The following is a 22,427-nucleotide window of genomic DNA, read 5'->3' on the forward strand; positions in this document are numbered from 1 at the left end:
ACTGTTTTTTTTTTTAAAGTAGCTTAAATTGTTCTCCAAACTCAAGCTGCTCAAATTTCAGATGGTCTGAATAGGTGGCAGCTGAAAAGAGGCGACTTTGCTGTGGCATAAAACTCAACGCATCAGTGTGGAGGTGATACAGTCTATGAGGAAATGTCTCAAAGCACAGAATTCCAGGGAAAAGAATGGAGTTAATCAAGGAAGGCTTCTTGGGTGAGGTGAACTAAGTTTCTCAGTACCAAAGAGATAAGCCTTTCTTTGCTTCCTACTCTTAAGTGGTCTCTGCCCCAGCCACCCTGGGATCCAAAATAGAGCCTCTGCTGCTCCCTCTGCCTGGACACTCTTCTCCTAGTCCTTGTCCAGCCCAGGTCTCAGAGGAGCTTTCTCTGACTGTCCAGTCTAAAACCGTACTCCCTGCAAGCCCCTAAGACATTCTTTCACAGAACCTAGTTTTCTACCCGTTAGCATACTTAAAATTATCTTCTGACTTATTTGTTAACTTGTACATTATCCGTCTCTTCTTACTAGAATGTAAGCATCGTGAAGGAGAGATCTTTTCTGTATACTCTGCACCAAAAGCAAAGCCTGGGTACTTAGCAGGTGCTCAACAAAAACGTTTTGATTAAATGGAGCAATGAATTAAGCTGTCAGGTCATCATTCTGTCCCCACACAGGGGAAATCAGTAACTTCATTTCTCCAGAGTAGATGTGTACCAGAAAGATATGTGTTTTATCCCTGACAAAAGCCATAGAGAAGAAGCCCAACACCAATTTCACCTCACCTGCTCCGCTCCGACCATGCTAATCGGCTTGCACTTAAAGAGGTGGGTGATGAACTTGGGAATGAAGGAGCTGTGGATAAAAAAGAAGTGACAAATTAGGCTTATTCTCTCTTTGGAAAAAACCGCAGAAACTTTTTTTAAGGCCCTACTTCCTTCCGTAAGAAAACTGAGCATCAAAGCAGACATGATGTGGCCTACCAGCATCCATTGCCTTCTTTTTCTTTCCAACCAAAGCCCTGGTTTTACTTAGGTGTCCGTGGCCTTGGGATGGTGGGGGAAAAGCTGATCCTCCCTAAACTACAGAGGTGAATTCTAATTCGCTTCAGCCAGTCAGAGCATGGTATTCCCTTGGTGACTGTTGTTGGTCCTGAGGTGGGGAAGTGATCTAAGCCGGCCCAATCAGACTGGAGGGAAGGCCTTCATCTCACGGCTGGGGTAAGACTCTCTCTTCTTCCTTTGGACGTTCCTGTGTTCGGATATAATGTCTAGAGCTGCCATTTTACCACCATTCCAAGAACGAAGCCAGCCCCAAGGAGAGCAGGATAGAGTAAAGAACCTGGGTCCTTAATGACACTGCCGAACCTCTGCAACAACTATCTTTGGATCTGTCCTACCTTTGGACTTCTGGTTACACGAAATAAAAAATTCATCTTCTGTGCAAGTCAGTTCAAGTTAGGCGTTCTATTACTAGTAGCTGAAAACATCTAACAGGTAAGATAGTGGAATATACATAAGGAAGTTATGGGGTCCTAAATGCAAAACCAGGAAATAATTGCTAAGGGAGTGACTATATGATCAACTTTGTTCCGATCAAGGAACAAAATACATGCCCTCCAAAAAATTGACTGAAGACTGAAGAGCCACCTGGGCCAGGTGGACTGATGATGCTGGATTGGGGAAAGAGGGAATGTAATTTTAATAGATTAGGAGGGCTTTTTAGAAAAAACTGCAGAGACCCAAGTAGGGAAAGTTGAGTTGTACCTGTGCAGAACAGAAGGTGTGGGAACTAGAAATGCCTATAATCGAGGCTAGATCCAGACGGACTGACCAGGAGAACACAGGGCCTGTGACCAAGGCAGGAATGACAGCAAGAAAGCAGGATTTGGGGTGGAGATAGAGGCTGGCTAGCACCTTCCTCTCCTCACTCTTCAAATGCTGCTCTCAGGCTTGTGAGCTCCATCCTCTTCGATCTCTCTACATCTTTTCCTGTGCACTTGTGCTCGCTGTAATATCCAATGACGTACTGGACATCTCACTGCAATGGCACTAGTACCTCAACTCCAGCATATTCGAGACTCAGCTCCAGCCTGGAATCCAGGCTCAGCAGACTGCATCTCATCTCCCCAGTCACCCAAGTCAGAAAGCAGGAGTTACCCAAGACTGCTCCCTTGCCTTCAACTCCAATATCCAGTCAGTTCCCAGGTCTTCCCCAGAACTCCTATATCCACCCCTCTTGACCATCCCCACTGCCCCTCATTGCTGCTGCCCTTACCTTTCTCACTTAAGCTCTTTTTTTTTTTTAAAGATTGGCACCTGAGCTAACATCCACTGCCAATCTTTTTTCTTCTTCTTCTCTCCAAAGCCCCCAGTACATAGTTGAATATTCTAGCTGTACGCCGCCTCAGCATGGCTTTGTGAGCAGTGCCATGTTCGTGTCCACTGGCCACAGGGTGGCCCCACTTAAGTTCTTTCAATTGTTTCCTAATTGGTCTCCCTGCCTTCAGCCTCATCCTTTCTAACCCATCAACTGCCAAAGGGATTTATTTCAAATGCAAATATGATCAAGACCCTCCTCTGATTAAAACTCTCGCAATGGCTACATTTAAGGCCTTCTTGATCGTTTTGATTCTCTGTCCCCAGCCTCATCATGCTAAGCCCTGGCACCCTATGCCTCAACCTGGTTGAGCTACTTACAAATGCCATGATTCTTCAGGCTATTTAATGCCTCTGTGCCTTTGCTTACACTGCTCCCTCTACCTGGAATGCCCTTCCCCTACAGCCATGTGGATCAGTACACACACCTCTTGGACTCTGCTAAAGGACATCTCTCCTGTGAAGTCTTTCCTCAGTCACTGCTACCATACTCTGCATAGAGTCCACAGACCTCTAGCCTAACACATAAACTACTTTATTATACTTATTTGCTTACATGTCTATTTCCATCCATTTGACTATCATGCAAATGAAGATAGGAACCATGTCTATTAAGTCAAAGCACTTAATTCTGTGTCTGCATGTTAATAAATAATAACAAATAACAACGGTAGCAGCTACCACTTTTTGAATGTCAGCTTCATACCAGTACTTTAGCAGGAAGTTTACACAAGACTTCTCACTTTATCCTCTGAAACACTATTCAGAGCTTTGTCTTATTATCTCCATTACTGAATGGAGGAGAATCAGCTTAGTAGAGGAGGGAAGTCACTTGTGGTTCAAATAGAAGTTTCAACCAGAGGGGTGATCTTGACGGCTAAACAGGAAAGACAGCTGTTGTTTCAGAGACCAAATGGAGGCCGAAGGAAACATCTATGGCTTTGCATTGGTAGGAGAGGAAAGGAAGTTAAACGGAAAGGAATGTAAACTCCAGAGATCAGACGAGGGGACGGTCTGCTGATCAGGAGGAAGTGGGAACAAGGGAGTATTTAGGAGGGATTCTGCCATGCTGTAAACCAGAGCCAGGCCAAACAAGTAACATGCGATCGAATTCACGACTAATCGCAATGGTACACACAGCTCATAACTTAAGTTACTGCACAGTATCACAGGCTTTGGTTGCCCTTGAACTGGCTCTGTGTGCTCGTCCACAGGGGATGAAGCAGGGAAAACACAGGGACCGGGGAGGTGTCTTTGATGGGTACCGGACAAGGGCTTCTCCAGGCCATTGGGTGGCGGCAGTTACTGCCCCTGGCTGGGAGCGGGGCTCCTCACAGTCCCCTCTCTGAGGTTCCTAGTCTTTGGCTGGGATTTTACAAGGAGAAGAGGGCACCATGGATTAAGTCAGAAAACCGCTTTTTAGATCGCAGGTTAACCTTTTCCAGATGTAGGAGATGGGCATCCTATTCCCAGCTCACCCAAGAGGGGGTTAGTAATAAAACTAAAGGGCTTGGAGAGACTGTGAGGCAGATGCTGGGACTAGCGAGGTAAACGGATCCCATGCTCACTTTAACGTTACCTCAGTCAGACCCCTGTGCACCCACACTACAGATTTTTGGTCATAGTAAACTTTTGCAGAGACACTGTTTCTACCAGGAGTTATGGGGAGTGTCACAATGTGATTTATCGGCAATGCTTCTAACACACGCTAAGGAGCACCAAGAGAGTCCGAGGGGACTGTCGACTCCTGGTTCATCTGCCACACTGCAAACACGAGCGCCTCCCTGGAGAGTCTACGCTAGCCTTTCTTGACAAACTGGTAACCGACGCTAAGGCCACCAGCTACTCTATAAGAGCTGTTCCTCAGGGGTTTATCTGTGAGGGAGAGGGAAAGCCTTAATTGAATACAAACTGGGAGAGAGCTGGGGAAGACAGAAACTTGGAGTCTGAAATCACCTTTGGGACTTGGATGAGAACAACCTAAATACAGTAGCTTGGACTGGGCTGACCTTCCTGGGGCCCTTCCCTGAGAAGTTTGCCAAAATGCTTGTTTGATAATTGGTCAGACGAGGCACTGACCCTCTAGGCTGCCTGATCTCAGGCAGAACAACGCTACAGCCAGATGCAGACTGGCAAAGGACCAAACTATTTCCCTGCTTCAAAACGTCAAGCCAGAAATGGCCACACACGAGGACGTGGCAGGAAGACATGCAGCACAGTGTTCACTTCATCTGCTCTGGCAACGGAGCTCCCTGACTTGCTCTTCCTGAGTTCTAGTACCTTCCCTGGACTCCAGGACGTCCACAAGTGGATAAATTCTGGCAGCCACAGTGATAAGGACTATAGAGAAGAAGGAAAAGAAGGCTCAAAAGAAACAGAACTGATGGTTCCTACCCTAAAAAGGCTTATAATCTAGTTGGAGAGACAAAATACATACACGAAATCACTGAAAAATAATTTTAATTATCCAAACCTGGTAGGAGGCAGGGGGTGCTGTTATGTCCGCATAATTCAAAATAACAGGATCCTCCAATTCATCTTTGTTTGCCTTGATGTGGTTGATGGTTGTATTGCTGTTACTGTCACCTCTGACTTTAAGTAGCAAATTTAGTTTCATTATTATGCTTCTTTAGGGGTACAAAAAATTTAGTTTGCCTCCAGGCACCACTTAAGAAGCCCCAGCTGGATGGTGGGGACACCTGGATTGTGAGCATGCTCACCTGGACTGTAAGTATAGCATTCAAAATACCCAGTGATAATGGAATACTACTCAGCTGTAAAAAAGAACAAAATCGTCCTATTTGCAACAACATGGATAGACCTTGAGGGAATTATGTTAAGTGAAATAAGCCAGTTAGAGAAGGGCCATCTCTGTATGACTCCACTCATATGAGGAATTTAAAAATGTAGACAAAGAGAACAGATTAGTGGCTACCAGGGGAAAGGTGGGGTGTGAGGGGTGAGCACAAAGGGTGAAGGGGTGCACCTACAACACGACTGACAAACAATAATGTACAACTGAAATGTCACAAGATTGTAACCTGTCATTAACTCAATAAAAATAAAAAAAAAAAATACCCAGTGACAACAGTGTGCCAGGACTCACTTTGCAAATTTAATGCAGAACTGAGTGAAGTATTTCCGTGTGGAAGCCAGGTTGTCACGGATGATGGGGACGTTCTGCTTAATGTGAAGAATGACAGATGTGACGTAGGGGCTCTGGTCACCAACGTGCTCCACATTCTGCCACTGCATCTGAAAATGGAGACAGGGCAGGACAAGCCTTTAGATCCTTCACGAAAGGACAGCCTTCCCTGTTACCAGCAAAGGGGCAGGGGGAGTAGAAAGGAGGCCACGGCTTGCCATCACAGCTGCCATTTTGCTTTGGGGAGTTTGTCTTACCCAGTCTGTAGTGGCTGTTTGTGAATAAAAACAAGTGAGCCCACTTTCTCCTTGAGAGCGAGGTGTGACTCAGGCACCTTTTCCTACCCTGTCCCCCTCGTGCTTGAAATGGCCTTCCCTTCCCACAGAAGGGGCCATCTTCTACAGGAACCTCAGCAGGCAGATGAACTGGATCATATTCTTCCGTCAGCTGTCCCAGCAGAAAGGGACTGTGGGAGACGAGGGGGGGGACACCTACTTCTGAGCGGATTGGCAGCCTGGGAGAGCAGAGAGGCGGCTGGGCCAAAGAACATGAAACCTGGACGAGCATTCACTTATGCCTTTTTCTCAAGTCAATTGGGAGGAGTTGGGATTTTTAAAAAAGAAAACTAGAAATGATATGACATGTGAGACTTGCTTCAAAATAATCCAGGGTTGGGAGGAGTAGACGAAATAAGATTAGTGAAGCTGTGTGATGGGTGAATGAGGTTTATTACACTATTTTCTCACTTCTGTATATAACTGAACTTTTCCATAATAAAACGTTAGACTCTTACTCCTAAAACCTTTGGGATTATGTCGGGATTTCAATCAAGGGAAAGGAAAGAGGATCTCTGGCAAACATGGGGGGCAGATTAGGGGGTAAGACAGCGACATGGAGAACAGGGCAGGAAAGAGGCACAGGGACGTGTGGAGGGCAGGCGTCGGGGGGATGAGCATCAGTGAGAGACCCGAGTGGTCCTGACCAGGCCATGAGCCAAAAAGAGACCTGCCTGGCTCAAGCTCTAAGAACCTGAGGAGAATGAGGGCAACACTCTGGAAAACACCAAAACGGAGAAAGAAGCAATGTTGCACTGTCTCTCCCCGTTGGATCCGGCCAGGAAGAGAGAGGCAGGATCAGCCCAGTGTGCCCCGAAGCTGGCAGGGAACGGGCGCCGTGATCCTGAAAAGAGCGCGGATGTGCTAGAAGAGTTCTGCTGAGTCAGCCTCTCAGAGCACGCTGGGCTGTCTGTTAAAAGATCCTAAGCCAAACACAAACCATATAATATGTTCATAGAAGGAGGGCAGTAGTTCTGTGGCCTTGATGTCTCTGGCAAGAAAACACTATTTTTATAGAGCTCTTGGGGAAAGGAAAAATTCAATACTGAGAGAACTTGTTTAAAAGAATCTTATTGTACATGGATGATTCCCCGGCTCCTGGGAAGCTCAAATGACTCTATGTTTTGTCCTAATGTTTCTTCAAATCAGCAGACATTTATATTCTAAAAGCTTCAGGTGTGTGTAAGCACAGAACCATAGAAAAGCAGGAGGGGACAGATAAGAAAATCATGGCCCAGAGACATTAAGTCTTATGCAAGGTTTCACAACTAGGCTGCAGACAGTAAAAAGTCCCTCTCTCTCTCTTTTTTTTTTTTTTGTGAGGAAGATTGGCCCTGAGCTAACACTTGTGCCAATCTTCCTCTGTTTTATGTGAGATGCCACCACAGTGTGGCTTGATGAGCTGTGCTGGGCCTGCGCCTGGGAGCCGAACTTGCGAACCCCAGGCCACCGAAGCAGAGTGGGTGAACTCAACTACTACGCCACCAGGCTAGCCCCAAGGTCTCTCATTTTTTACCAGGGAAAAACAAAAACAAACAATGGAGAAAAGTAGAAAGGTCTAATATGATCTGACTTTATATTCAAATGTTTTGGTTATACGTAATGTTTTCCTTATTCTCCTTTATCTCATTTGAGAGGCTTCTTTTTCCATCTGATTTTAGAGATTTGACCCATGCAAACAATGAGCATCCTAAGTGATTTTAAATGAGTTCATAGGGTGAGGCCAAAATTGAAAGGTGCTGTTAACATCTATACTTCATCTTCTCTTCCCCAAGCTTGGCAGCAAGACTTGGAGCAGAATGTCCCGGGTAAACCCAGTGAACTGGGTAGGGAGCTTGATGCCCCTCCATCCCCCTATTGATATGAAGCTCTTCCATAGTAATGACTATTGTTTTGCAAATTGGCAGCATTTATATTTCAATACTTTGAAAAGTTAATAAACAGTTATCTGAACATTACAGTTCTCCATTAGCAGATGATGACCATAAAGGGAGGTGGTGACATGCCCTGTCTTTGGTTACAAAGAAACTCTGAAGCAAGACAGAGCGTGGGGACGTGGGACTTGAAGTTCCTGCTGGTGAGCTAACGTCTTGATCACCACTGGCCACGTCATTATGTGTCCACATTTGGAATACAAGTGAAAAGATCTGATTTGCTTTAATGCGTTAGCCAGTTGGGACTCCACTGATTAAATTAAAAGAAGTATTAGCAAAAGTCAAGTGGATGTGTGATTTTAAATTTAAGTCAGCTTAATGAAGAAAGAAAATGATTTAAAGTATTGGAGAACGATGAAAGTTGACATTGCTTTTACTGTTTCTAAAAACTGTGCAAAGTATAGTCAGCAGCGATTCTGCCCAGTCATTGCCTCAGACGGTTGATGCTTGTTGGTACCCACCCTGGGTGACTTAGGGTTTGGGCTGCAACTTGAACACCACAACTTGGACGGCACAAGACACCTACATTAGGGCCTACCATGTGCAGGTCACTCGGCCCGGCATTTTGCATACACCATCTCATTTACTATCCATACACGATCTCATTGAGCTCTCATGGAATCTTGTAGATGAGGAAACTCAAAAAACTCAAAAAGGTTAGGTAATGCCCACAATTACACAGCTGGTAAACGGTAGAGTGGAGACAACCCAGGTCTGTCTAAACCCAAGCACCACACCAGGCTGCTTCCTAGACACTTGTTAAAAAAGAATTGGAAAAAACAAAAAAGAAGAAAAGGACTTAACTGGGCCTTAGTTCCAGGTAAGCCTGGTTTCTCAGAGAAGCTAATGAAATATACAGTTATCAAGCAAAGTTCTCTTTCAAAAAAGGAAACCACCTGTAGCTTGCACTGGAAGAACAAGCATCATGAAAAGCCATCAGCAGAAAGAGGACTCCAACTTCTCCAAGGAAACTCTGCCTTTGACATTTAAAATTTACTCCTCCACACTTAAAAGTTTTTCTGTTTGTGGTTTTTGTTTAGGGGGTGGGATGGGATTGACAACTATTCGTACCATGTAAACAACAAGAAAAACAGTTTGCAAAAGAAGTAGTAACTAAGGCATAGGTTTGATGGAAACAGCAAGCAAGAAAACCAGCAAGATAGCAGTGTGAGAGCCTCCAGGACCCCACACTTGGCCAGGGAGACATGGTGGGAACCGGGCTGTCCACGGCCAGACTGTGTACAAATGTGAAAAATGGGAAATAACCTAAAAATCCCTCAGAAGTGAATCGATTACATACATTTTAAGGGAAGGAATAGATTACAGCACCTAAAATGAGGACATCTGGAGTCCGCCAGTGATGAGTTCTAACAGTGTCTGTGCGACCTGCTAAGTGTGACTTGGACAAGATATCTAACATCTCTGCGCCTCAGTTTCCTCAGCTGTAAAATTGAGATGATGCTAATATCTATGATGTATACGGTTACTGAGAGATAATGCATGGAATGCCCCTCACATAGTGCCTGGCATATATTAATTCCATGGTAAATGTTAACTACGTTTACAATTTTAACAATAAATACTCTGTACTATGGAATACTATGCAATCACTAAAAATATCACAGCTTTAGATTAAATGACACAGAAAACTATTAAAACCTGCTAAATGAGAAAAACAGGTTATAAACTAGTATGTAAAGTATAAACTAGTATGTAAAGTATAAACTTATTTTATTTAAAAAATATATGCATAAAAAGAAAGACTAAAATATATGTACTAATTGGAATTATGGGGGATTTAAATTTTCTTCTTTTTAAAAATCTGTATCTTCTTTAATGAAGGTGATTTGCTTTGTTCATAATGAGAAAACAATCTCTTTTATGAAAAAAGAAAGATGTGCTTTGATTATAGGTGGAAAGCAAACTTGAGGACTTCTTAACCGTGGAGTTCTGTCGACCTCCTGAAATAGATCTACATTTTAATGACTGAGGAAAATGAGAACAGATTTGAGGACTGTTCTAGCTATTTCAAAATGTCTTTGGGGAATAGTAATGCAGCCTCCTAAATCGGTACATGTTCACAATCTTGAAACTCGATAGAAATTACACGCCAGACTGTAAGGAAATTTAATTTGTTCAGTTTCTTCTGTTTTTTTTCCTAAAACTATCATTGATGGGTAAAAATCTAAGTGTGTTTGATTTCAGACAGAGACTTAGATTCTTTCAACCTAGTGATGTGAGTAGCCCCAGGAAAAAGGACATAGTGAGGAGGGACCATGGGACCAATGGTCCCTTTTAAGGAACACATAACATTTTTTTCTTATCCTACATATAACGCCAAAACCAGACATACTAATTGCTAAGGATTTACAGAATTTACATTTAAAAAACAGGACTCTTCATATTTCCACCAAAGCACTCCAAATAACTACCTTTTCAAGAATCAGGAGACTTGATTTTTGGCTTCACTGTTATAAAGCTATATGGCTTTGGGCATATTATGAAAAAGAAAAGAAACACACACACCAGAATGACAATTCGCCAGTTTTCAGGGAGAAATATGCCAAGCAGACTGGAATACTTGGGTTGGCTGCTCAACCCATTTTCTCCCCTGCAGGAAAGTCATGGCATCAGATCAAGAAAAGCTGAAGACCAATACCTAACAGGATGCCCCCGGATGCTTGCAGAGCTCATAATCAAGCAAGCATGAACAGCTGTGTGAACCTAGCAGTCCCGGACGCACACTGACTTATCGCTCTTCCGCTTTCAGGCAAGTTACTTCAGCTGATTTTGCTTCAGTTTCTACATTTGCCGAAAGGACTTACTCTTACTCTGTACAGACGGTGTGGTACAATCTTGCATGGAGACAGCTGAGTTTGAATCTTGGCTCTGCCACACGCTAACTAGCTAAGAGATCTGGGACAAGGGACTTAACTTTGCGTTTCAGTTCCCTAATCTGTGAAAGGGAGAAGAAAATAACATAGGTACCTCCCAAATTTATCATCAGAATTAAGTGAGATAAGGCACTTGGGTGCTGATTCCCGGTAAGTGCTCCATAAATAACTTACTATCATCTCACAGAGCTCATTTAAGAAAATAATGCAACACGGACGGGGAAAGTGGTTGGAAAGGTAATTGTGACATAACTTATCAGCAACACTACTGCAATCTCAAAGTTCCAGTTTCAGAGAAACGACTAAACTCTCATCAGATTTCACTTCCTCCATGTGGGCCTGGCCTGTTTAAGGTCGTTCCAGGTATTTTCTACCAAACTTGGCCTCTCTATGTTTTCCTCTCCTTTTCCAGCTGCAGGGCTCTTGCCCACACCCAGGGACCTAAAAGCTACACATGGGCATTTCCTATTTCTGACCTTCCTCAATCAGCTCCAGGATGCTACTTGTTGAAGAAGGAAGCCCTGCTAGTGAGCACCATCGAGGAGCGTCGCATCATCCTCAACAGCACTTGTATGCACCTCAAGATCTCACGGAGTCGTGATCCTGCCATTTCCCAGAAAGACGCCCGAGTCTCCCACCCTATGTCTACTAGCTCACCCCGTTAAATCTGTTCAGTAGAGCTATCCACGTCTCACGTTGTCACCATTCTTTGGTCAAATGGATGTCTACAAACTTCAGTTCTTTCTTCTTCCTGCCTTCTTTACCTTCAAAGTCACTCAGGAAGTACCACTGTTAAGCAAGAACTGTGCTACGCCATGGAGATCCAAAAATGAATAAGACGTAGCCCTCAAGCTGTTCAAAGCTTAACAGGGGAGACAGAGATATAAAAATAACTGTATAACAAAGTAGAGAGGTAGTCTAGGTACTGTGGTGACATTGCAAGAGACTCAAAATAGCCAAAACAATCTGAAAAAGACCAAAGTGGGAGGACTCACATTTCCTGATTTTAAAACTTACTACAAAGCTACAATAATCAAAACAGTGTGGTATCAGCATCAGGACAGACATACAGATCAATGGAATAGAACTGAGAGTTCAGAAATAAACCCATGTATCTATGGCCAAGTGATTTTTGACAAGACTGTCACGACCATCCAATGGGTAAAGAATAGTCTTTATAACAAATGGTACTGGGACAGCTGGATATCTACATGCAAAAGAATGAAGTTGAATCCTTACTTTACACCATATACAAAAATTAACTCGAAATGGACTGAAGGCCTAAATGTAAGAGCTAAAACTATAAAATGCTTAGAAGAAAATATACGCGTACATCTTTCTCATATTGGATTAGGCAATGGTGTCTTAGATATGACACCAAAAGCACAAGCATCAAAAGAAAAAATATAAAAATTGGACTTCATCAAAATTAAAAACTTTAGTGCTTCAAAGTACATGATTGAGAAAAGAAAACCCACAGAAAGGGAGAAAATACTTGCAAATTATATATTTGATAAGGGGTCTAGTATCCAGACTATAAAAAAGAACTTTTACAACTCAACAACAGAAAGACAACCCAATTTAAAAATGGGCAAAGGATGTGAACTGACATTTCTTCAAAGATATACAGATGGCCAATAAGAACATGACAAGATGCTTAATATCTTAGTCATCAGGGAAATGTAAATACAAATTGAAATCACAATGAGATACCACTTCATACCCACTAGAATAACTATAATTTAAAAAAAAGTGTTGGTGAGGATACGGAAAATTTGAACCCTCATCCACTGCTGGTGGGTAATATGTAGAATGGTGTAGCTGCTGTGGAAAACAGTTTGGGAGTTCTTCAAAATGTTAAACAGAGCTACCACATGATCCAGCAGTTCCACTCCTAGGTGTATATGCAAGAGAACTGAAAACATATTCACAAAAAACTTGGACATGAATATTCATAATAGTTAAAAAGTGGAGATGGGGTCAGCCCTGTGGCCAAGTGGTTAAGTTCACGTGCTCCGCTTCGGTGGCCCAGGGTTTCACTGGTTTGGATCCTCGGTGTGGACATGGCACTGCTCATCAGGCTATGCTGAGGCGGCATCCCACATGCCACAACTAGAAGGACCCACGACTAAAACATGCAACTATGTACTGGGGGGATTTGGGGAGAAAAAGCAGAAAAAAAAAAAGATTGGCAACAGTTGTTAGCTCAGGTGCCAATCTTTAAAAAAAAAAAAAAAAAAAGAGTGGACAAAACACAAATGCCCATTGACTGATGAATGGATAAACCAAATGTGGTATAACCATACAATGGTATATTATTCAGCAATAAAAAAGGAATGAAGTACTGATACATGCTACCCCATGGATGAACATTAAAAACATTAGGCTAAGTGAAGAAAGTCCGTCACAAAAGGCCACATACTGTATGATCCATTTATGTGGAATGTCCAGAACAGGCAAATCCAGAGAAAGAAAGTACATTAGTGATTGTCAGGGAAACTGAGAGTGACTGCTAATAAGTATGAGGCTTCTTTTTGGTGTGATGAAGATATTCTGGGCATTTGATAGTGGTCGTTGTAGGACCGTGTGAACATACCAAAACCCACTAAATTTTATACTTTACTTATTTACTTACTTATTTTTGGTGAGGAAGATTCACTCTGAGCTAAGATCTGTTGCCAATCTTCCTCTTTTTTTTGCTTCAGGAAGATTAGCCCTGAGCTAACATCTATGCCCCATCTTCCTCTATTTTGTATGTGGGTCACCATCACAACATGGCTTGATGAGTGGTGTAGGTCAGCACCTGGGATCTGAACCGACGAACCCAGGCACACTGGACTTAACTAGTATGTCATGGGGCCAGCCCCTGAGTTACATACTTCAAAAGGGTGAATTTTGTGGTATGTGAATTATACCTGACTTTTTAAAAAGAGGGCAGACATTTGAACTGGATCTTAAAGGATGTGCTCATTGGAGAGACAACAGTGGGAAGAGAAGTCGAGGCAGCAAGAATAAAATGAGAAAAGGCATGGAAGCCTCAAAAATTAATGCATTCAGGAAAGTGAAGGCTGAGGCTGGAGTATAGGTATATACACGGAGTGTTCACGGAACAAACCAGGTAGTGAAGGAACAAATAATGAAAGCCCTGGATGCGAACCAAGGAGAAAGACATGGGGTCCCTTAATGAGAATGAGGTCTTAGCTCAATCCATCTTGTCAAAGAAGCCTGTGTCAATCAACTCAGAATCATCTAACAACTCCATTCCACTTTGGCAAACCCAACCCTCATTTTCACACCATTTATAAAATACATTTATTTACAGCATCAATTATTCTAAGCTTTCTCCCCACCAGAATATAAGCTCCTTGAGGGCAGCCTTGTTTCCAATCTATGCAAACTATGTAAGTGCAAGTACAGAGTACCCTGTGGAATTCCAAAGATGTGCAATGAGATTGACAATTAAGACAAAGTTCTGAGCTTTCCTAATTTTATAAACCTTTGTTCATTTTGTCGCCCTGTTCAGAATGCCCTCCTAATCACAAATTCACCCAAAACTCCCCCATCCTCCACGGTCTATTTCAAATGCTACTTCCTTATGAAGGCTTTCTTTGCTTCCTCACCTGATAGGAACTCTCTCATCTTTTAAAGAGGGTGTGTTTTGTACTTTTTTGGGTACTGATTTCCTCATACTTCACATTGCAGTTATTTGGGCATGCCTCTCATTTCACACATCTCTCACCCCACACTTTCGGGAATCTAGGTACCTGGGGATAAGGTCCATGTCTTTCTCAGTCTTCTAACTCCCAGCACTGTGCTGGGCAGAGACTGAACTGAACTATTCACCTAGCAGCAAAAATGATGGAATCAGAGACAGAAATAAGCCTGATCATAAAACAAAAGTTTTTAAAAATCCTAGAAGAAACTACACAAAACAGGATGCAGGCACAAATAACAGAGAGTGTATGTTGAATCAATTTGTGACTGCTTGGCTTGTTTACATCTGGTCATTTTCATCACATGGATTTCATTTCGCTAGAACTCCAGAAGACTCAGACAAAGAGTAATGGCCTCCCAGCTGCTGTGTTCCCAAGTCTGCGGTTTTCCTGTGATATAAACAAAAGATTCTGGAGGTACGGTCTCTGTTAATATTTGCTGATGTGGGTCTGGGGGAGAAATGGGTGGTGGGGTGGAGGAGAGTTTGAGGGAAATCCACCTAATGAACTGACAGTTCATATAAGCAACACCTGGAGTGTTAAAACCCCCTACAACTGTTATTTTACTGGAAAAAAAAAATCCACTCTTCCTTTGGTAAATGTAAAAATTCTTTCACCAGTTGCATTCCAATCTAAAGTGTGTGGCAGTTCAGGAGAGATGGCAGCTGGAACAGATCATATTCAGGATGCAGTGAATGTTCACCAGCAGCTATGGGATGATCAGAGCCCACAAAATGAATCTTCAGAGCCAGGTTCCTTTAAGAAAATGGGTTAGCCTCAATTTGCCTGCTCAGAGCATTCTGCTTCTAAACATTGAACTGGAAATACACATCCGCATCTGATTGGCAAAAGGATCAGCCTTGTGAATAGAAACTTTGTGACATCAGCTACTCAGGACTCGCTACTTAGCTTCATAAAACCCTGAAGCCTAAGTTTTGGTTTTAATCCTATTTTTGTTAAATATTTACAATCTACTACAAAACCAAATTCAGGCCAAATGTCTGCTTACACAACCTTGTGGCAAGAGGGAAAGAGGACCCGCGTTTATTGGCACCAGGCCAGGCACCCTCCATGGGCTCCATCCTCACAACAACCTGGGAGGCAGGCAGCCCCATTTCACATACCGACGAGGTAACTTGGGCCCCCAGAGGTTAAGTCCTTTGCTCACACCTCCAAAGGAAAAATGAGAAAAGTAAGGTCTGTCTGACTCTAAAATCAGTGGTTCTTTCCACTATACTCTGCTACTTACTGGCCACTATGCCCCAGAAAAGTTCTTTCTCCAGAATTTGTAAGGATGCTACAAGAGTATGTGACTCTAGAACAGGCATTGGTAAACTTTTCCTGTAAAGGGCCAGACAGTAAATATTTTTGGCTTTGCAAGCCATATGATCTCAGTTGCAATTACCTAATTCTACCATTGTAGCACAAAAGCACTCATAGATAATATACAAATGAATGAAGATGGCTGTGTTCCAATGAAACTTTACTTACAAAAACAGGCTGGGAGCCAGATTTGGCCCACAGGCTGTAGTCTGCCTACTTCTGCTCAAAAGGCTCTAGAGTGGGCAGCTTCATGTCATTTGGCTTAGAAATCAGTAAAGAAGTGCCCATTTCCAGCTAACATAAGTCTTCTATATTCTATATGGTCCACGAACTTAAGGAATTTACATTCTTTTGGGAAGAAAACACATGGGCCCATAAAAGCTGAGTAACAACAGAAAGCAGCATGTGGCACGTATCAAAGGAGGGCAGCGATGGGCCACCACTCTATTAGAAAACCAGGGTCCACAATCTGATCACAAAATCCTGCACTGGCACCACAGTTCAGCAAGAGTCAGAAAAACCTCTCAGCGGGCAAGAATGAGGATGAGTCAGAAGTGACTGCTGTAAGCACTAACAAAACACCCACTCTGGCGAGGCCACAGTAAGGTTTTCAGCATGTGTCAGATGCTAGTCAAAGACAACATCTCCCTTAGGCTTACCAAACACACCTGCTCCCTGCCTCATTCTCAAAGGACAAGCAACTGACCTAAGGTGCAAGATAAACTGAGTGCTGTAGGAAACTCCGGGAGGTCTTCCGTTCTCCTCTCAGCTGATGCTTCAAGCCGTGAAGAGCCTGCAGAAGCTACAGGCAAGGGCCGATAGAAACCATCTGGGGTCACTCTTGAAGCCTTACCTTGCTCATGGCCGTCAGGGCAGGATCGCAGGCAGCATCCAGGTCCTGAACCAACAACTGAATGCTGCTCGAGATGACACTGCAAATCACACAAATACTGTGGTCACAACTTAAAACATGACTCTTTGAATGACTGATACAGCCCCTTCCAAATGTTTTAGGCACCTGTGTAAAAATCAGATTCATCATTTCACCAGAAAAGCTGACTTTACTTCAAAAGGGAATTAATGACAGTGAGGAGCATTTTGGCTTTTTTTCATTCCTGCTCCATGTCCTGGTCTTATTTGGGTGTGTCTCCACTCAGGACACAAAATTCCATGGCTAGTCTCCCTAAGGGCCACGCCCAGAATCCCTCTTTGCTTCCTCCTCCAAAAGTACCTGCTTGCTCAGAATGTTTAAACCAGGACTTGTGAAAAAAAGAGTTGAGAAAAGCAGAGGAAATGACCTAAGAAGAGAATTTTGATTTTTCCTCAGTAAGCGGTTGATGTGAAAGCTGAAGCTTGGCCTCTCCCAATCTCATTCAGTGACCGCAAGGTAACATCAAGAAGGCTTTACAGTTTGGACCTCTTGGATAGACGCCCTCCTACCCCAAACACCCCCGCCCCCCGGCTAAAATCAGGCTGCTTACCCTTTATATTCTAAAACACTGGAGGTGGGGCTGGCCCTCTGTGGATTTAAAGGGGCAGATAGAAGGCCTTGGACCTGCTCTTCCTACAGCGATGGTCAAGGGAGGATTTCTTCTCTTATTCTAGACAGTGCAACAATAAAGACCCCGTAAGCTAAAAATGACTGCATCCAAGGAGGCAGAATGGGAGGCAGCTGCACCAACTTCTAATGCTTCTAAGTGGCAGGTAGAGAATAAGCCTGATCTAACAGAAGGTCCTGGAAACCTCCTAGGTTTTGTAGTGACCTAAAGCCGACAGCCTGAGACAGGCTGCTTTGTGAAGGGGGAAGGGCAGCCTTGGAGCAGACATATGCAAGGTACATACGTGCTGAACGTGTCCATTTCTCCAGTCAGATTGATCCGTTCGATCAGACTTACGTCAACTTTTTCTTTGAGTTTTTCTTCTAGCTATTAGAAAATAAGAAAAAAAGCATGTTTAATGATTATCCAAAGGCGTGCCACAGTAATAATACTTAGCATTTACTGAGCTTGATGATTCACGTATAATTTTAGACACTTTTCATCTATTGACTCATTCAATACTCAAGATCCTTTGAGGAAGATTCTATTATTATCCCATTTTAAGATGAGACAATGGAGGAGTGACCTATCCAAGACAGGCAGTGGTAGGGCTGAGAATCAAACCTCCTCCAGAGCCTGCACCCTTAGCACTGGGCTATACTTGTTTCTTACGGCACACTGACAATTCATTCCCTTAATTTAAAAATGAACCTGACTTTTAGGAGACTCCCTTCCCCATGAACTGCAGGCTCACTCACCAACATTGGAAGCCTCTGATGGGGGATGGCAGTAAAATCAGTTAAACTATTTACGGAGCGCTACTATGAGCCACCCACCGTGTCCAGCTGTTGGGGATGCTGAGGTGAGCAAAAGAAACACAGTCTGCCTTCCTCAGCCTGTAGCCTAGGAGAGAAACACTGGCCATGCTCCCAGCTGCCTCAAAGAAAAATACTACTGACCAGGAATTGTAACTATCTCCAAACATCCCGGGAATTGATTAATCTAACCCTCCCAAACTCATCTATTACACAAACTCTTAAGAATAATGTTTTGTCTTAAATTTAAAAATGCTCTTAGTATAAGCTTTTTGGAACGCAATTTATTTAAAAAGCCAAAATTTAAATATACACACTCTTTAAGCCAGCAGCTTCACATCTAGAAAACTATTTCAATGAAATAATGAGAACAATGTACAAAGATACACAAGCATTCTTTGCAGCATTCATTAATTCAAACAATATTTACTGAAGCCTATTTTGTACCAGCCTCTGTAATAGAGTAAGGGAGTTATTCAGTGACCAAAACAGATAAGATGTGTTCTCTTAAAGCTCATATTCTAGTGCAGTTTATATTATTGAAAAACTGGAAACGGTCTACACATATATTTACAAGGGACTGATGAAACAAATTACGGTGCAGGCTCACAATGCTCCAATCTTCAGCAGCTTCTTCCTACTGCACTGAAAAATCCAAACTTCTAACCACGATTTGGGGCTTGTCTAGTTCTCAGGCCCACATCTTGCTTTGCCCCTTGCTTCCTTGGCTTTGGTTATACCGACAGGTTCAACTTCTGGAAATACCAAGGTCTTTCCCCCTGCAGGGCCTTCATACTTCACACTTTCTACTTCCTCTTGCTCACACTCTCTGCTCTCTCCTCCCAACCAGCATCCTTGCTTTGCTACCCCCCCCCCCCCGCCACCTCCCGACCCCTCCAAGCCCCTCACTTGTATGTCTCCTTCCCAACCCTCAGGCCTCTGCTTCAGTGTCACCTTCTCAGAGAGGCCCTCCTTGACCACTCTACTTCAGTAGATAACGCCCTAACTAGCACCGCAATATTAGTTTCCTTCCTAGCACTTACTACAGGATGGAAGTTACATCTTGGCTTACTTATTTATTATCTGGCTCCCCCATGAGTGTAAGTTCCCCGACACACAGCAACTTGTCTACTTTGTTCACCATGGTTAATTACTACCAAATACAGTGCCTGGTACATAATAAGTGATTCATAAAGAATCAATGAATGGAACACCGCTATGCAAGTGTTAAGTGTAAAAGTGTTACAATTAGTGAACCAATATTGATACATTATTGGCACTGTTTTTTAAATTTTATTCTCCAATTCTTTATTGCTTGGATTCTTAAGTCTCTTTGGTTTCTCCCTCTATTTCTGTTTGTGCCCCCTCATCCCTGCAATTTTTTCTTAAGGAAACTGGGTTGTTTGCCCTGTAGATTTTCCCACAGTTTGGATTTTGTTGATTGTATCTACAAGTTATTAATTAACACGTTCCTCTGTCCCTTGTATTTCCTGTAAATCGCAGTCTGATGGAGAAGCTTGATTAGATTCAGGTTCCTTTTTTTTTTTTTTAGCAAACTGCTTCACGATGGTGCTGTGTACTTCTACCAGGAGATGCATGTTTGGTTTTCTCTCTTTTTGTAATGTCAGCAGCCATTGATGGTCACTGCCCTGATCCATTATGCCCTTAGGAGGTATAAAAGAACAATATCCTATCTTTTCTTCTTCATTTATTAATTAAAACTCTGCTATAAAGAGATACTTCCCATTGTCGATGGATTAGTCATGCTGAGGCGCGAGTCAGACAGGAAAGGCAGTATGAGAACTGTCCCTTTATTTACCAGTACTCAGTTCGTACCAGTGGTTCCTTAGTGTCTTCAAAGGGGATAAATGAATTTTATTTATTTATTTTTTTAAGATTGGCACCTGAGCTGACAACTGTTACCAATCTTCTTTTTTTTCCCTTCTTCTGCTTCTCCCCAAACCCCCATAGCACATAGTTGCATATTCTAGTTGTGAGTGCCCCTGGTTGTGCTGTGTGGGACACCGCCTCAGCATGACCTGACAAGTGGTGCCATATCTGTGCCCAGGATCTGAACTGGTGAAACCGTGGGCCACCGAAGCGGAGTGCACCAACTTAACCACTAGGCCATGCAGCCAGCCCCAATAAATGAATTTTTAAAAATCATTATAACCAAATGGATTTAAACATATTTGATGTTTTCAATCCATTGTAGCTAACATTCTCACTGATGTTTGCATATCCCATCTTTCACCAGTAGAGCTTATTCAGGTTGCCTCCTGTATTAGTTTCCTAGGGCTGCGTAACAAACTACAGTCATGCGTCACTTAACAAGGATACTTTCTGAGAAACGCGTCATTAGGCAATTTTGTCATTGTGTGAACATCATAGAGTGTACTTACACAAATCTAGATGGTGCAGCCTACTACACACCTAGGCTATGTTGTACTAATCTTATGGGACCACCATCGTATGCGCAGTCTGTTGCTGACCAAAATCTCTTTATGTAGCACATGACTACTACAAACTTGGTGGCTGAAAACAGAAATTCCTTCTCTCACAGTTCTGGAGACTGGAAGTCTGAAATCAAGGTGTCAGCAGGGTTGGTTCCTTCTGGAGGTTCTGAGGGAGAAACCGTTCCATGTCTGTCTGTTGTCTTCTGGTGGTTGCTAGCAATCCTTGGTGTTCCTTAGCTTGTAGGCGCATCACTCCAATCTCTGCCTCAGTCTTCACATGGCCTCGTTCCCTGAGTCTCTGTGTGCTAAACTGCCCCCTTCTTTCCAAGGACACTAGTCATTGCATTTGGGGCTCACCCTAAGCGCAAGATGATCTATCTTCAGATCCTTATTTAATTACATCTTCAAACACCCTACAGTCATGTGTCGCTTAACAATGGGGACACATCTGAGAATGTGCTGTTAGGTGATTTTGTTGCTGTGCAAACATCACAGAGTATACTTATACAAACCCAGATGGTCTAGCCTACTACACTCTATGGTCCTAATCTTACGGACCCACCATGGTATATGTGGTCTGTCGTTGACTGAAATGTCCTTACCTGGCATATGACTGTATTTCCAAATCAAGTCACATTTACAGGTACCGGGGGTTAGGATTTGGACATATCTTTTTGTACAATAAACCCACTATAGGGGCTGGCCCCGTGGCTGAGTGGTTAAGCCCGCGTGCTTCGCTGCCAGCGGCCCAGTGTTTCGTTGGTTCGAATCTTAGGCACGGACATGGCACTGCTCATCAAACCACGCTGAGGCAGCGTCCCACATGCCACAACTAGAAGGACCCACAACGAAGAGTATACAACTATGTACCGGGGGGCTTTGGGGAGAAAAAGGAAGAAACAAAATCTTAAAAAAATAAAAAATAAACCCACTATAGCTCCTGAGTCCTGAAATGATCTCACAGTCTTTTATATTTTTCTTGCTTTTTGTATGACATGACATTCCTGTCTCATCTTGTACTTCTCCTGCTCCAGACCTAGAATTAGTCATTTCTCCAGGAATCTCTGGTTCCTTTTAGTGGAAAATGGTATTTAGACATCACAATATAGGTGCTAAGGATATATTTACTTTTATAATCAGTAAAAATAATTTTCACTAAATAACAAAAAATTGGCTACATCTATCATGCATCATCAAAATGGTCTCTGATCTACTAATACTTCTAGAACTTCTAAGAATCTGTTCTAGAAAAATAATGCAAAATATGTTAGATGTTCTTTGTAGGATTACTTATAAAAGCAAAAACTTGAAGCAGCATACACAATTACTGGGAATACTGATAAATAATTTATGATACAGTCCCTTAATAGAATATTATGTAGTCATAACGATGATGGTAATAAAGACATCGGAGCAACAGGAGTAATGCTAATGCTGTGAGGTTAACAACAACAAAAGGATATGAAAGTGAATTAAGATTATAGCATACAAAACTATGTTGATGAAAAATGACTGAAAGAAAAAACTCCAAATTGCTAACATGATTATTTGAGGATGATGGGATTCAGTCATTATTTTTAGAGGGTTTTTTTTTTTTGGTACCATGGTTATCTTACTTCTAAAATACTATATTTGTATGTGTATGTCTTTTTCTTTCTGCATACACACAAAATAGTTAAACAGTGCTTTTTCATCAAAGAACTCTGGGACCCCTACTTTTGAGGTCCTCATAGATACTGCTGTCCTGCTCTGGGAGTTTTGGGGCTAAATGGATTGCTGTCTCTGGCTTCAAGTCCAAACCTTTACAGATCATTCCTTGTGTGACTCAATGTGCCCCCGTCCCAAAGCAGAGCACACTGCTGCCTCCGCCTCTGGCTGGTTTAACCTCAACTGTGAAGT

At 42.8% G+C, this 22,427-nt stretch overlaps 1 protein-coding gene across 1 annotated transcript in view; it reads right to left on the minus strand.

Moving 5' to 3' along the window:
- The window catches only part of VPS53 (VPS53 subunit of GARP complex), a 135,777-nt gene that overhangs the window by 19,828 nt on the left and 93,522 nt on the right, over window positions 1-22,427 (minus strand). The window contains exons 16-19 of the mRNA XM_014827001.3: window positions 17,562-17,644; window positions 16,573-16,651; window positions 5,482-5,630; window positions 783-852 (exon numbers count right to left, since the gene is read on the minus strand). Coding sequence (XP_014682487.1) covers window positions 783-852; window positions 5,482-5,630; window positions 16,573-16,651; window positions 17,562-17,644 — 381 coding nt within the window. The remainder of the gene's footprint in view (window positions 1-782; window positions 853-5,481; window positions 5,631-16,572; window positions 16,652-17,561; window positions 17,645-22,427) is intronic.

Source organism: Equus asinus, chromosome 13 (genome assembly GCF_041296235.1).
Source record: "Equus asinus isolate D_3611 breed Donkey chromosome 13, EquAss-T2T_v2, whole genome shotgun sequence".
Lineage (NCBI taxonomy): Eukaryota > Metazoa > Chordata > Mammalia > Perissodactyla > Equidae > Equus > Equus asinus.